At 41.0% G+C, this 16,959-nt stretch overlaps 1 protein-coding gene across 1 annotated transcript in view; it reads right to left on the reverse strand.

Annotated features, from left to right (window-relative positions):
* Window positions 1–16,959, reverse strand: part of DCHS2 (dachsous cadherin-related 2) — a 251,765-nt gene that overhangs the window by 18,932 nt on the left and 215,874 nt on the right. Inside the window, exon 15 of the mRNA XM_045987317.1 lies at window positions 3,987–4,198. Coding sequence (XP_045843273.1) covers window positions 3,987–4,198 — 212 coding nt within the window. The remainder of the gene's footprint in view (window positions 1–3,986; window positions 4,199–16,959) is intronic.

Consider the following 16,959-nt stretch of genomic DNA (forward strand, 5'->3'; position numbering starts at 1 on the left):
ACGGCATCACCTTATATCTAAAAAAAAAGTACATACCTTAATTTAAAAACACTCGATTGCTAAAAAGGGCTAACCATCATCTGAGCTTTCAGCGAGTCGTGACCTGAGGGTCTTGCCTTGATGTTGGTGGCTCCTGAAGACCACAGAGGTGGCTGCTGAAGGTTGGGTTGGCTGTGGCAATTTTTCAAAATAAGACAGCAGTGAAGTTTGCCACACTGATTGCCTGTTCCTTTCACGAACGATTTGTCTGTAGCGTATGTTGCTGTTTGGTATCATTTTACCCACAGGAGAACTTCTTTCAAAATTGGAGCCAGTCCTCTCACACCCTGCTGCTGCTGCTTTATCAACTAAGTTTATGGAATATTCTAGATCCTTTGCTCTCATTTCAAAGATTTTCAGAGAGCAACATCTTCACCCGGTATAGATTCCATCTCACCACTGATCACCATCACCATCACCATCAAAAATAGAATAATAACGAAAAAGTGTGAATACTGCAGGAATTACCAAACTATGCCACAGATACAAAGTGAGCAAATGCTGTTGGAGAAATGGTGACAATAGACTTGCTGGATGCATTCTCGCCACAGACCTTTGATTTGTAAAAAAGAACGCAATATCTGTGAAGCACAATAACATAAAGTACAATAAAATGAGGTACTAGACTTGAAAAAAATTCTAATTTGCTTGAATAGATTTCCAACTGTATTTAGATACAGTTCTGCCAGTACCAGAAAAGAAAAGAAATCTCTGTATAGTGAATGATAGTCTTTAATTTATTGTTTTTCCCTGCTTAAAGTATTGCCTGTAAAATAGGCCATATGTGGATTTTTTTCATATCTTATTGAAAGTCTCATTTTAGAAGGATTTTTAAATTAATGAAACAGCCTAGATTAAGCATTAACAAATTTAGACCCTGGTAACTTATTTAGTAAATTATCAAAGTAGTGTTGAGAATGAGACAAAAGTTTTGCATCACTCTCCATGGAGATGTATTATTTAGTCTGCATTACATTTTAATCCAAAATTAACTCTATTAGGGACACGTGGGTGGTTCAGTTGTTAAGCATCTGCCTTTGTTTTGGCTCAGGTCATGATCCCAGGGTCATGGGATCAAGTCCCGTATTGGGCTCCCAGCTCTGTAAATCCTGCTTCTCCTTCTCCCTCCCCCCTGCTTGTGTTCTCTCTCTCGCTGTGTCCCTCTCTGTCAAATAAGTAAATAAAATTTTTGTTTAATTTTATTTATTTATTTATTTGTCAGACTGAGAGAGAGAGAGAGATCACAAGTAGGCAGAGAGGCAGGCAGAGGGGGATGGGGAAGCAGGCTCCCTGTTGAACAGAGAGCCTGATGCTGGGCTTGATCCCAGGACCCTGAGATCATGACGTGAGCTGAAGGCAGAGGTTTAACTCACCGAGCTACCCAGGTGTCCCAATAAATAAAATCATTTATAAAATCTTTTAAAAAATTAATTCTATTTGTGGTTTCAAGGTCTGGCTTAAGAATAAGTTGACCGATTAAAAATTTTTTTCTACTTATTTTTATCCTTTGTGCCCCTCAGCTTTGGCTTGACCTCACCTTCCCCTCATCTCTCTCCTGGATGACTGTACTGATGTCCTTATGGGTGTTTGCCTCGAACTCCCTCCACTCTCAATCTATCCCTCATGCTGTTGCCAGATCTCAGGGGATCCTGAGTGGCCCAAGTGGGACATCGAGGACCTCATCAGAAGGGCACACAAACCAGCTACTTAGTAAAGAAAGGCGGCAAGACACAGTTCCTCTGAGGTCACTAGGGAAAGCTACTCATGTGCATCTGGGTAGAATAAAATCCATCATGTCCCCCGGGCCATATGCTTCAAAGTGTCACTGAGAATAGGTCTCCCAAGAGGTGTAGACTGTCGGGGTTTTAGGGTGCCAGCAGCACATATCCAATATGGCTAACTTAACCAAGAAAAATGTATCAGAAAGATAGTGTCTGGGTGACCTGGGCCACCCAGGGGCAGAGTTTCTTTTGAGTTGTGACCACCAAGATGAGTCTTCTCTAATGCACTTCTGTGCTGGTGTCTTACCATCGAGTCTCAAATCCTGGGGAGAGAAAGCCTACAGGAGCCTGAGGCAGATGACATCTGCCAGGGGACAGAGGGCACGTCACTACCTTGACTGACAATGTCAGCAAGACTGCCACTGACAGAGGATGGGCAGTTCCTGAAAGAAGTTGGTGGGGTTGTAACCAAAAGTGGGACAACGGACAGTGTGATGGCAAAAACAAGAACTACCATAAGCGCTAGAACCCCAGAACTTTCCCCATTCCTGTTTATCTGATGAGAACACAGGAAAATGGCAGTTCTGGTTTCCCAGAAAAAAAATTAAATAATCTAAAAATGTGAAGAACAAAGTTCATTGTATCTGCCCCTGACACAGCCTTCTTGAAGTCTGACCTAATTTGAGGCACTGGTGGGCCAGGCTCCTGCCCATTTGTTGTACCTGGGCTTTAATGGTGTCTTCTGTGTCTTGCGTTCCACAGGGAGCATTCTAGCTCTATCCAGGTGAGCATGAATGATGAAGAGGTGCAACGCACAAGACCAGGGTGCCGGGGTCCTCTTCACAAAGCAGGCCCCAAAGCGGCCCTGGAGGCCTGTCATCCCTCCCCCCGCCACACCCACCTAAACAGGTATCACTGCGCAGAGTGATACAGATGGGGCAAGTGAATGCCCTCCCTTTCTCAGTAGCAGCTGAAACCAAAAGCAAGGCACAGCATTGCGGGAACAAACTGGCAACTGGAGCAATTAGGGGCATGTCATACAATCCGAGTCTGCAAAAACAGTGGAGGAAATCCTAAGTATCCTGGACTGTGCAGGGGGCACAGAGCCAAAACTCCAAGATGGCTGAGAGTGCACGGGTCTTGTTGGCACCAACAGAGGGGAACTTGTGCATCTGGAACTGGGCTGAAGGTCAAAGGACGTGTCTCTCCAGAGGCAGGTGGAGGTAGTCGCCCAGTAGAGCATTGTGGGAGGTCTCGTCCAGGAGGTATTCTAACACGTCATCTGGCCCCTGGACCCCACTGACCTGGATAGGAACTGGGGTAATCCTCAGGGACAGGATCACAGGAGTGGGTTAGAGAGGCCAGAGGGAATGTTCTGGTGTGCTGTTGAGTTGCGCAGGAAGGGGTTTTTGTATGGATTTCCTGGGCAGATTCCCAAGAGGTTGCACGTTTTCTAATGCCCAGGTTCTTGAGGACAAAGCAGCAACTGTGAAGGGAAAGGTAGAACTGGGTCCCAGTCCCGAAGCAGATAAGAGAGGCTATGAAGGGTGAGTGGGTCGTAGAACCTGAATAAGACTGCCTTAAGAACAGATCTTCTTTTTCCTGGCTTAGGCCTCTTTGCTGAGAAGGGGTGAGGCCCAGGAACAGTAGATCCGTGTCTTTCACATGAAATATCTGCACATTTTGAACCCAGGGAGCTCTTCCAAGGGTCCATGCCTCCATCCATACTTGTCCCGCTGTAGCTCCATTGGGCTAGTGCCTGCTCGCCCTCAATGTCCAAGTGTAAATACTGTTCTTCTGTGAAGTTTTATGCTTTTCCTCCAGGAAGAGTCTGTGTCTCCTCTTTTCCCTCATGTCATCAAATGGGCACTTCTATTTAACATGACTAATATGCATTTAAATTTTGTGCTTACTTTCCTGACTTCCCCTCTAAGTTGTACTTATGATAAGCTGATCTGATTTTTGTGCCCCTGTGGATTCCCTGGTAGTGCTGGGCAGAGTCCCTAGAGAAAGGAGGTGGGCACCAACAGCACGGGATGATGAGAGGAAGAGTGAACTCAGAAACTCCAGACTTCCTTCGAACAAAGGTTTCATCCAGTTCTCCAAACATTTACATGCCCTAGACACAGTTACTTCCTAGAAAAACGCTCTAGAAATTTTGAAGCAGACTGATGACAATTCCCATACACTCACACATACACATACACAAAAATTCATTTCTGTTACCTGTATGATGTGAGCATCGTGGAACTGGCCTTCAGACACGGACACTTGGTAAATGCTTTGCTCAAAGGAGGGGACATTATCGTTCACATCTTGTATCAAGACTGCTACTTTGCTATAGGCTCTGTGCCCCCTACTTTCTGCTAAAACGATGAGTCGTACTTCTTCTCTGACTTCAAAATCGAGAAACTTGGGTTCTTTCACAGTGAGTTCTCCTATTTTAATTCCGAGGGGGGAAAAAAATAAAAGAAAATGATGCTGTACTCATTGTTTAAAAAGCTCCAAATCACCTTTCACTTCTATGCTCGCATGCTCACCTGTCCCTCAAAGTCTCCCATTGGCTGGCCACCCTTCCCTCCCAACTGGGCTCATTAAGAGAAAAGTTGAGAATGTGGGGGTCTTTGCAAGGTTCCAACACGTAGGAAGAAAGAAACTATGAAATAACCGAAATGTGGGAGCTCTCTCTGAAATCACCCTTCTCTCTCCATATTTAGTCCATCCCCATGTCTGCGAAGTCTACCTTTCAAACATCTCTTGATTCTGCCCTCCATCATCACTGCAGCTGCCCTGCTCCAAGCCACTGGCTTTTCCCACCTTGTCCCCTGCATGGAGGGTCTCATGGCATCACTCTTCTGGTCTCCCTAGTAATCCAGTTCCCATTCTGAACTGAATCATAAAAATGGACACTTGTCACTGTCCCACAGAAACCCTTTTCATGGCTTTCCACAGTGATTATGACAAAATTTGGCATTTTTTAACCTCCATAGGTCCGACGTGCTTGGGCCTCTCCTGCCTCAGGAGTCTCATTCCAGCCATTCCCCGAGTTGCTCCCTGCTGTGCTCAGGACACTCATGAATGTTCTTTTCCTCAGATGCTCATGTCAGAGTCGCCACGCATGCTTTTCTATCTGTCTGACAGGGCCCCTACTTCTGTGCTTCCTCAGGGATCTTTCCAGACCCGTCAGCCCTACTGTCTCTGTGGCCAGCCCACAACAAAGCCACAGAGCCCCAGCACGTACTGTGCTCACCCGTTTCCGACTGGTTCTTCCTCTTGGGTTAGAAGCTTACAAGGTGAGGATGGGTTCCTGTCTCTTACACCAACTCACACATCCTCAGTGCCTAGCTCAGGGGCTGGCCTACAGAAGGCATCTGTTAATACATGTTATACCCTCATATACAAAGTATAAACAGGTTAGGGAAACTGACTCTTGGGGTTTATGCCTTGCAAGAGTTTCTCCCCCAAATTAAGAAAATTCCTCCCCTGACTTCATTTCCTTCTCAATTTTCTGTTCTTTATGTTCTCCCTTTTACTGACAAACTTCTTACTGAATTTATTATTATTATTTTATCACGTATGTCACTCTCACTGTCAGAAATTCCATCAAATAGAGATTCACTGAATGAACACTGGTTGGGAGTTTGAGACCTGAAACCAAGTAAAAATCCTAGCCATGGCCCCTCAGTTTAGGTAAATTACTTGGCTCCGCCTCCACGACGAATGTTACCCAGGGTAAGTCATTCAGGTTCTATGGAGGTGAGCCTCCTCTTCTGGAAAATGGGGATATTAATAACGACTTTGTAGGCTTGTGGGACAAGTAGTCTAGTGCATATTTAGAATGTTCCTCTGCGGGAACACGATATAGACTCCAGGGTCCTACCCATGTTTCTCAGTCCTTCCACCATCATGTATGGATTTAATATCTACAAAATCTCTGCGTTTGGAAAGAAAACATTTTAATAGCCATGTTGCTAATCAAAGTTTGATCTTCCAGTGAAAGAACCTGTGCTGTTTCTGGAAATATGGCCTGGAAGCTACATTTCTTACTGTTCTATCTGAACCAGTTTCCTCAGACCACCATTCTGATCCAAGAAAATGTCGGGTTCCTATGTACACACCTGGATGTTAATGGGAATCATGCATTGCCCTAGTGTTCAAACTTCAGTACTGAGGGTTTGGGGAAGATTTTTATACCTTCTCTTCTGTTATTAAGAACAAACTAAATATATTCTATATAAGGAACTCACTATACTGCAAAATGTAAAATTTCCATAAGCTCACTTTCACGTACTGTCATCAGTTATCAATCCAGAAACCCAGGTTATATTTACGGGCCACAGTCTGATGTGACTGACACCCCTGGCAGAAAATTTAGCATAGATACGACCACTGGTAGCTGGAAAAATCTTTGAGATGCATTTTGATGAGCTGGTACTGAAACAAGCTAGTCTCCAGAAACCTCTGCGAAACAAGGACTAAGCCAGCACACCCAAATGACAGAGGAGCCCCAGCCTGAGGTAGGTCCAAGCTCTCATCCAGCATTCCGTCTCCACCAACCAGAGTGCTCCACTTGCTATCATGTTCTGTTACTACTAGCCAAAGAAAAACAACCTAGAAACACAACCATAAATTGCCAGTGTCACTTAGTAGAAAGTGTGCCAATTACAGTGCAGATCAAAGTGGATTTTTTAATAAAAGGCTTGTGTTCAGGCTTTGATAATTGGAATTCTGCACTTGGAATGGCTCTGCAGTTTTAATGCTTTCCTTGCTTGGCTTTTATTTTTGGCATAATAACTGGCATATGCTAAGAAAGTTGGGTAAGTAGGAAAGACAATAAGCCGTCTGTGAGATGACTCAAGGCTGGCACACCGACCAGACCCACATTCGCCTGGGATGATCTACGCATATTTTTTCTCAGCGATATCAAGGACTGTCACCGGTGAGTGCAAGAACTACTGGGCTCTCTGTCTGGGCAGAAGTCCACGTTTTCCTTTCAGGACAAGCCTCATGGGCACCGACTTCATGATCATTCTTACGCATTAGCGCACCAGTTCTAGAATAACCTGAGAATTAAGTTGCGCTGCTCTTTTCTTTCTCATATGTGTACACGTGTAGCTTTGGCTCCAGTAACAAAATAAACATCGAAATGAGATTAAGATTCTTCAAATGCTCAACTGCTTGGTAGCATAATCAGGTAATTTCAATCCAATACAAACTCAGCACATGCATAGAAATATACCCAAAGCAGAATGAGATAAATATTTATGTTATCCAAAATTTTGAAACTATCTCCTGCTAGAACCACTTCCTTGACACATTGGCAAGTTCGATCATTTTTGTTTTATGTCAACCTACCAAATTCGTGGGATGAATGCTACTATTTATTATCTACTTATACGATACGAGAAAAACTCCAACATTCTTGCTGGTGTAGACAGTGAGTAGTAGATTCTTTTAGGCTGATGTGACAAGATGTTTGAACACAAAAGTAAACCTTTGGTTTGGGACTGTGGGTCAGAACAAACACTGGCACAAATGGGCAGAAAATACGGTTCTCCTCAGAGATCCTACTTATCAGAATTTACTTATTCAGTAACTAATAAAATGGCTTTCTCAGATTTTTACCCTGAAGAAGAGTAACCACAACCTTAAAGATCTGTACTGATTTATCATACACACCAGTTTTCTATTTTAACTGGTATATGGCTTAAAATACATATACTCATAAAACCTATGTTAGGTAGCTTTACACACAAGCTTGAAGATTATGTGCCAAAGGTGACATGAATGATGAATTTAGTATCATAATTAAAAGTTTTTAAAAACGTTTCTTGACAGCAGTATGGAAAACCTCATAACAAAAACAACTAAAATGCTTGATAAATTATGTGTGTGTTGAAATGCACGATTGAACTGGTATACTAGTAAGGACTCCTCAGAGAACCAAAAAGAACTGAAAACAGTAATCCAGGGAGGTAAGCAAGCACTAAAAGCTCACTTTTGTTCCAAGGGTCTCTAACACAACCTTCTTCCTTGAGATAGCTGCATACAGCAAGTGAGCATAGAGCATAGAGCTGCATAGAGCATGAGAAACAAGGGAAGAAGCCTGAACCCACAAAAGGTTGAAGAGTCTAATAGGAAAACCAGAACAAAGCTATAAACCCAAAGACTACATATACTCCAAATGAGTGGTCAATATTTAAAAAACAAAAACAAGTTCAAAATGGATGCACAGAAACCTGCTTTTCTTGACCTTGGTGTTGGTTGGAAGGGAAAAAAATCACTGCTCTGAATTCATTAACTTAAGCCTGAATTTATGGTATCCATACTACCAGTTATATGTCTTTGAAACTCTCAGTTATTACATTTAGGCTAGTCTTTGCTTGATGATATACCCAGGTGATCTGCAGAAGGAAAACAAATCCTCTCTAAAGGGCACAAATTCAATCCAGTCTTCAAAGAACCCTCAGCAAAAAAGTTTTAAAGATAATGAGCAGCTCATAAGTAACAAGCATAAAAATCACAGAAGAAACAAGGCACCCATGGATGAGAGCTGGCAAACCTATGGAAAGCTGAATAAATCTTCAAAGACTTAAAATGCTGGATTATTGGACAGAGGATGTATAATTATTGCATATGTTTAAATGCATGAAAAGGAAGCTTAGAAACATGAGCAAGGAAGAAGAGTTTACATTTTATAGGCATCTAGTTATGGAATGAATAAATCAGGCGGTTACAAGGTGCAACATAGGGAATATAGTCACTGATGGTATAATAAATTTGTACAATGACAGATGGTAGCTACACTTGTGGTAAGAGTAGGATTACACATAAACTTGTTGAATCACTATGTTAACCCTGAAACTAATGTAACATTGTGTGTCAACTGTACCTCAACTTTTTTAAAAATTTTTTTTATTTTATTTATTTGACAGAGAGAAATCACAACTAGGCAGAGAGGCAGGCAGAGAGAGAGGAGGAAGCAGGCTCCCTGCTGAGCAGAGAGCCCGATGCAGGGCTCGATCCCAGGACCCTGGGATCATGACCTGAGCCGAAGGCAAAGGCTTTAACCCACTGAGCCACCCAGGCGCCCTGTACCTCAACTTTTTAAAAAAGATTATTTTTTTTTATAAGACCAGGAATTATTGACAAAGAACCGAAGAGAACTTCTGGAAATAAAAAATATATTTTCCTAGATTGAAGAGAATGGGACAAGGAGATGAAAAATGCGCAAAAGAGCTGTAGGAAAGAGTGTCTGGCTCAATACCTGTCTAAGTGGAATTGCCAAAACGATACAAATAAACGGTATTTAGATCAACAGCTAACTTCCTTTAAAAAAAAAGATTCTATTTATTTGACAGAGAGACACACGGTGAGAGATGGAACACGAGCAGGGGTAGTGGGAGAAGGAAAAGCAGGTTTCCCTCCAGCAGGGAGCCCTATGTGGGACTTGATCTCAGGATGCTGGGACCATGACTGAGCTGCAGGCAGATGCTTAACGACTGAGCCACCCAGGTGCCCCAACAGCTGACTTCTTAATGCAACAATTGGAAACCAGAAAGCAGTGGGATAATACCTTAAATGTGATGAGAGAAAAAAACTTTAAACTTAGAATTCTAAGACCAGCAAACATATTTTTTAAACACAAGAACTAAATAAAGTCATTTTTAGACAATCAAATCCTGAACAAGTTTTACTTAAAGACCCTCACTACAGGATATACTTCAGGTAGAAGGAAAATGACACAAGAAGCAAGTCTAATATGTAAGATAGAACAGTTAGCAAAGAAGCACAGAAAACTATTTAAAAACATTAGTAATGTCTAATTGAAAAGAAATATAACTGTGACCCAGAGCTTATAAATTGAAAAAAGGGGGCACCTGGGTGGCTTAGTGAGTTAAACCTCTGCCTCAGGCTCAGGTCATGATCTCAGGGTCCTGGGATCAAGCCCTGTGTCAGGCTTTCCGCTCAGCAGGGAGCCTGCTTCCCCCTCTCTCTCTCTGCCTGCCTCTCTGCCTACTTGTGATCTCTTTCTTTCTCTCTGTCAAATAAATAAATAAATAAATCTTTAAAAAATAGGTTGAAAAAGGGATATCTGGAGATATAGAATTCTAAGTCTCATGTATTATTCAGGAGTAGGCTATTGATTAAGGTTAGACTTCAATGATATATGTTAAAATAGCTAGGCTAACCACTAAAAGAAGATAAATAGCTATACAATTACAGCAAACACAGGGGAAAATGGTCATCTTTAGGTAATGATCATATATGCTGAATGCTCAGAAAACTATTAGAATCAACAGGAGTTTATAGGTTTGCAGATATGAAATCAAACTATAAAAGCCAATTTCAAGTCTACTTAATAGCACTGTCAGAAAAAGCATGTTTTCACTGCTTTAGCAAGAAAAAGTGTAAAGGATTTAGACCACATCTAACAAAAACTGTGCAAATCGGCTATTAAAAAATTAAAACTTTATTAAAATATACTTAAGGAAATAATGGATGTGATTTTCTATATCATCCTGAATTAGAAGACAATACTAAAAAGATACAGGCTTTCCTCAGACTGATATTTAGAATTAATACAATTCTAACAAAAAATTCTAGTAACCTAAATGTCTGTTGATGGATAAACAGACAAAGAAAGTGTCATGTTTGCATACAGTGGCAAATTATTCAGTCTCTACAGAGAGAATCCCACCATATGTGAAAACATAGATGAACCCTGAGGACACTTAAGTTGAGCGGAATAAGCCAGTCACAGAAACATAAATATGGCATGCTTCCACTTACATGATGTATCTAAAACAGTCAAACTCCTAGAGGCAGGGAATAGAATGGTGGTTGCCAGGTGCCATGGGGGAGGGGTGATGCCTATGGAGGTGCTGTTCAGTGGGTATGAAGTTTCAGTTAGTCAAGATGCCTCAGTTCTAGAAACCTGCTGGAAAACACTGTGTCTAGAGTTGGCAGTACTGTATTGTACACACTTCTAATTTTGCTGAAAGTGTAGATCTCATGTGAAATGTTCTTACAACAGTTAAAAAGAAAAGAAGACAAGAATACTCTATCCAGCAAGACTGACATTTAAAATGGATGGAGAGATAAAGAGTTTCCAAGACCAGCAAGGCTTAAAAGACTATACAACCACCAAGCCGACACTGCAGGAAATATTAAGGGGGGTCCTATAAAAGAGAAAAAATCCTAAGAATATCATTGAACAGAAATATAGAAATAATCTACAGACAGAAAGACTTCAAAGGTAACACGATGTCAATAAAAACCTATCTCTCAATAATCACTCTCAATGTGAATGGCCTAAATGCACCCATAAAACGACACAGGGTTGCAGATTGGATAAAACGACAGGACCCATCCATATGCTGTCTACAAGAGACCCATTTTGAACCTAAGGGTACACCCAGACTGAAAGTGAAGGGATGGAGAAGCATCTTTCACGCCAGTGGGCCTCAAAAGAAGGCCGGGGTAGAGATTCTCATATCAGATAAATTAGATTTTAAACTAAAGACTGTAGTCAGAGATACAGAAGGACACTACATAATTCTTAAAGGGACTATCCGCCAAGATGATCTAACAATTGTAAATATCTATGCGCCCAATATGGGAGCACCCAATTACATAAGAAAACTATTAATCAAGATAAAGAGTCATATTGATATGAATACAATAATAGTAGGAGATCTTAATACGCCTATCTCAGAAATAGACAGATCATCGAAGCAGAAAATTAATAAAGAAATAAGAACATTGAATGAAAGATTGGACCAGATGGACCTCATAGACATATACAGAACATTCCACCCTAAAACAACAGAATACTCATTCTTCTCAAGTGCACATGGAACCTTCTCCAGAATAGACCACATACTGGGTCACAAAGCAGGACTCAACCGATACCAAAAGACTGACATTATTCCCTGCATATTCTCCGATCACAATGCTTTGAAACTGGAACTCAATCACAAGGAAAAGTTCAGAAGGAACTCAAACACCTGGAAGCTAAAGACCACCTTGCTTAAGAATGCTTGGATCGGGGCGCCTGGGTGGCTCAGTGGATTAAGCCGCTGCCTTCGGCTCAGGTCATGATCTCAGGGTCCTGGGATCGAGTCCCACATCGGGCTCTCTGCTCAGCGGGGAGCCTGCTTCCCTCTCTCTCTCTGCCTGCCTCTTTGCCTACTTGTGATCTCTCTCTGTCAAATAAATAAATAAAATCTTAAAAAAAAAAAAAAAAAAAAAAGAATGCTTGGATCAACCAGGAGATCAAAGATGAACTTAAACAATTCATGGAAACCAATGATAATGAAGACACTTCAGTCCAAAACATATGGGATACAGCAAAGACGGTTCTAAGGGCGAAATACATAGCCATCAAAGCCTCCCTCAAAAAAATTGAAAAATCCAGAATACACCAGCTGTCTCTACACCTTAAAGAACTGGAGAATCAACAATAAATCAAATCAACTCCACATGCAAGAAGGGAAATAATCAAGATTAGAGCAGAGATCAATGAGGTAGAAACCAGAGATACAGTAGAAAGTATCAATGAAACTAGAAGCTGGTTTTTTGAAAGAATCAATAAGATCGATAAACCATTAGCCACACTAATCCAAAAGAAAAGAGAGAAAGCCCAAATTAATAAAATTATGAATGAAAAGGGAGAGATCACAACTAACACCAAGGAAATAGAAACAATCATCAGAAATTATTACCAACAGTTATATGACAATAAGCTAAGCAACCTAGATGAAATGGATGCATTCCTGGAAAACTATAAACTCCCAAAATTGAACCAGAAAGAAATTGACAACCTGATTAGACTGATATCTAGTAATGAGATTGAAGCAGTGATCAAAAACCTCCCAAAAAGCAAGAGCCCAGGACCTGACGGATTCCCTGGGGAATTCTACCAAACTTTCAAAGAAAAAATAACACCAATTCTCTTGAAGCTATTCCAAAAAATTGAAGCAGAAGGAAAACTTCCAGACTCTTTTTATGAAGCCAGCATTACCCTGATCCCCAAACCAGGCAAAGACCCTACCAAAAAGGAGAATTTCAGACCAATATCACTGATGAATATGGATGCAAAGATTCTCAACAAGATCCTAGCAAACAGGATCCAGCAGCACATTAAAAAGATTATCCACCATGACCAGGTGGGATTCATCCCTGGGTCACAAGGTTGGTTCAACATTCACAAATCAATCAATGTGATAGAACAAATCAATAAGAGAAGAGAGAAGAACCACATGGTCCTCTCAATTGATGCAGAAAACGCATTTGACAAAATCCAGCATCCGTTCCTGATGAAAATGCTTCAAAGTATAGGGATAGAGGGAACATTCCTGAACTTCATAAAATCTATCAATGAAAGACCCACAGCAAATATCATCCTCAATGGGAAAAAGCTTGCAGCCTTCCCGTTGAGATCAGGAACACGACAAGGATGCCCACTCTCACCACTCTTGTTTAACATAGTACTAGAAGTCCTAGCAACAGCAATCCGACAACAAAGAGAAATAAAAGGTATCCAAATTGGCAAGGAAGAAGTCAAACTCACTCTCTTCGCAGATGACACGATTCTTTATATGGAAAACCCCAAAGACTCCACCCCCAAACTACTAGAACTCATACAGCAATTCAGTAACGTGGCAAGATACAAAGTCAGTGTACAGAAATCAGTGGCTTTCCTATACACTAACAATGAAAATACAGAAAGGGAAATTAGAGAATCGATTCCATTTACTATAACACCAAGAACCATAAGATACCTGGGAATAAACCTAACCAAAGAGGTAAAGGACCTGTACTCGATGAACTACAGAACACTCATGAAAGAAACTGAAGAAGACACAAAAAGATGGAAGACCGTTCCATGCTCTTAGATTGGAAGAATAAACATTGTTAAAATGTCTATACTGCCTAGAGCAATCTATACTTTTAATGCCATTCTGATCAAAATTCCACCGGTATTTTTCAAAGAGCTGGAGCAAATAATCCTAAAATTTGTATGGAATCAGAAGAGATCCCGAATTGCTAAGGAAATGTTGAAAAACAAAAACAAAACTGGCGGCATCACATCACCCGATTTCAAGCTTTACTACAAAGCTGTGATCACCAAGACAGCGTGGTACTGGCATAAAAACAGACACATAGACCAGTGGAACAGAGTGGAGAGCCCAGATATGGACCCTCAACTCTATGGTCGAATAATCTTCAACAAAACAGGAAAAAATATACAATGGAGAAAAGACAGTCTCTTCAATAAATGGTGCTGGGAAAACTGGACAGCGATATGTAGAAGAATGAAACTCGACCATTCTCTTACACCGTACACAAAGATAAACTCGAAATGCACAGAAATCAGTTGCATTTCTGTACACCAACAACAAGACTGAAGAAAGAGAAATTAAGGAGTCAATCCCATTCACAATTGTACCCAAAACTATAAGATACCTAGGAATAAACCTAACCAAAGAGACTAAGAATCTATACACAGAAAATTATAAAGTACTCATGAAAGAAATTGAGGAAGACACAAAAAAATGGAAAAATGTTCCATGCTCCTGGATTGGAAGAATAAATATTGTGAAAATGTCTATGCTACCTAAAGCAATCTACACATTTAATGCAATCCCTATCAAAATACCATCCATTTTTTTCAAAGAAATGGAACAAATAATCCTAAAATTTATATGGAACCAGAAAAGACCTCGAATAGCCAAAGGAATATTGAAGAACAAAGCCAAAGTTGGTGGCATCACAATTCCGGACTTCAAGCTCTATTACAAAGCTGTCATCATCAAGACAGCATGGTACTGGCACAAAAACAGACACATAGACCAGTGGAACAGAATAGAGAGCCCAGAAATCGACCCTCAACTCTATGGTCAACTAATCTTCGACAAAGCAGGAAAGAATGTCCAATGGAAAAAAGACAGCCTCTTGAATAAATGGTGCTGGGAAAATTGGACAGCCACATGCAGAAAAATGAAATTGGACCACTTCCTTACACCACACACGAAAATAGACTCAAAATGGATGAAGGACCTCAATGTGAGAAAGGAATCCATCAAAATTCTTGAGGAGAACGCAGGCAGCAACCTCTTCGACCTCAGCCGCAGCAACATCTTCCTAGGAACAACGGCAAAGGCAAGGGAAGCAAGGGCGAAAATGAACTATTGGGATTTCATCAAGATCAAAAGCTTTTGCACAGCAAAGGAAACAGTTAACAAAACCAAAAGACAGCTGACAGAATGGGAGAAGATATTTGCAATCGAAATGGATAAAAGACCTCAATGTGAGACAGGAATCCATCAGAATCCTAGAGGAGAACATAGGCAGTAACCTCTTCAATGTCAGCCACAGCAACTTCTTTCAAGATAATGTCTCCAAAGGCCAAGGAAACAAAAGCGAAAATGAACTTTTGGGACTTCATCAAGATCAAAAGCTTCTGCACAGCAAAGGAAACTGTCAACAAAACAAAGAGGCAACCCACGGAATGGGAGAAGATATTTGCAAATGACAGTACAGACAAAAGGTTGATATCCAGGATCTATAAAGAACTCCTCAAACTCAACACACACAAAACAGATAATCATATCAAAAAATGGGCAGAAGATATGAACAGACACTTCTCCAACGAAGACATACAAATGGCTATCAGACACATGAAAAAATGTTCATCATCACTAGCCATCAGGGAGATTCAAATTAAAACCACATTGAGATACCACCTGACACCAGTTAGAATGGCCAAAATTAGCAAGACAGGAAACAACGTGTGTTGGAGAGGATGTGGAAAAAGGGGAACCCTCTTACACTGTTGGTGGGAATGCAAGTTAGTGCAGCCACTTTGGAGAACAGTGTGGAGATTCCTCAAGAAATTAAGAATAGAGCTTCCCTATGACCCTGCAATTGCACTGCTGGGTATTTACCCCAAAGATACAGATGTAGTGAAAAGAAGAGCCATCTGTTCCTCAATGTTTATAGCAGCAACGGCCACGGTTGCCAAACTGTGGAAAGAACCAAGATGCCCTTCAACAGATGAATGGATAAGGAAGATGTGGTCCATATACACAATGGAGTATTATGCCTCCATCAGAAAGGATGAATACTCAACTTTTGTAGCAACATGGACGGGACTGGAAGAAATTATGCTGAGCGAAATAAGTCAAGCAGAGAGAGTCAAGTATCATATGGTCTCACTTATTTGTGGAGCATAACAAAGAACACGGTGGACATGGGGAGATGGAGAGGATAGGAGTTGAGGGAAACTGGAAGGGGAGATGAACCATGAGAGACTATGGACTCTGAAAAACAACCAGAGGGTTTTGAAGGGGTGGGGGGGAGTGGGAGGTTGAGGGACCAGGTGGTGGGTAATAGGGAGGGCACGTACTGCATGGAGCACTGGGTGTGGTGCAAAAACAATGAACACTGTTACACTGAAAATAAACAAATTAAAAAAAATTGAAAATAAAAAGAAGAAAAAAATTTTAAAAAAAGAAAAGAAAAGTTTTGTAGATGAGTATTAGTTACAATGCACTGCTCTACAGGGCTTTGTGAGGATGATAATTTGACCTGATGACTTAATTACTTAATTCTAGATTGAGGCCATGCAATTGTTTTGAACATTTTCTTTGCTAATTCGAGTGAGGTTTCACCTGAAATCAAATGTGCATTCATGATGAGCTTGGTTTCATGCATGCAAGGTGTGAATAGCTCTTATACCACTCAAAGACTTATGAATAAATCTCCTTTCCTTGGGGTAAAAAATCCCAATAGGCATGTGTGCGTGCGTGTGTGTGTGTACGTATGTATGTGCATAAGTGTGTGTGCATATGTGTGTACATGTGTGGGTGAAAACATGGCAAGTGGGTTCAATGCTTCATATGAGTGCAAGGAGTCAATAACAGCTAATATACTCATGAAGAATATGAGAATGGGGTTGCTTCCTTGGCATGAAGACTGATTATAAAGTCTACGTGACTGAAGAAGTATGGTATTGGTGTGCGTATAGACAAAGAGGTGAATGCAAAGGAGTCAAGGATCCTGTAGAGTTATGGAAACAACATATGACAGTGGGGGTATTTCAAGTCACAGGTGAAGGTTATTGCCACTGGAATTACTGGCGATCTTCTTTAAAAAAAAAAAAGAAGAAGAAGAAGAAAAAGAGAATGTTTTA

This window comes from Meles meles, chromosome 2 (genome assembly GCF_922984935.1).
Source record: "Meles meles chromosome 2, mMelMel3.1 paternal haplotype, whole genome shotgun sequence".
NCBI classification, from domain to species: domain Eukaryota; kingdom Metazoa; phylum Chordata; class Mammalia; order Carnivora; family Mustelidae; genus Meles; species Meles meles.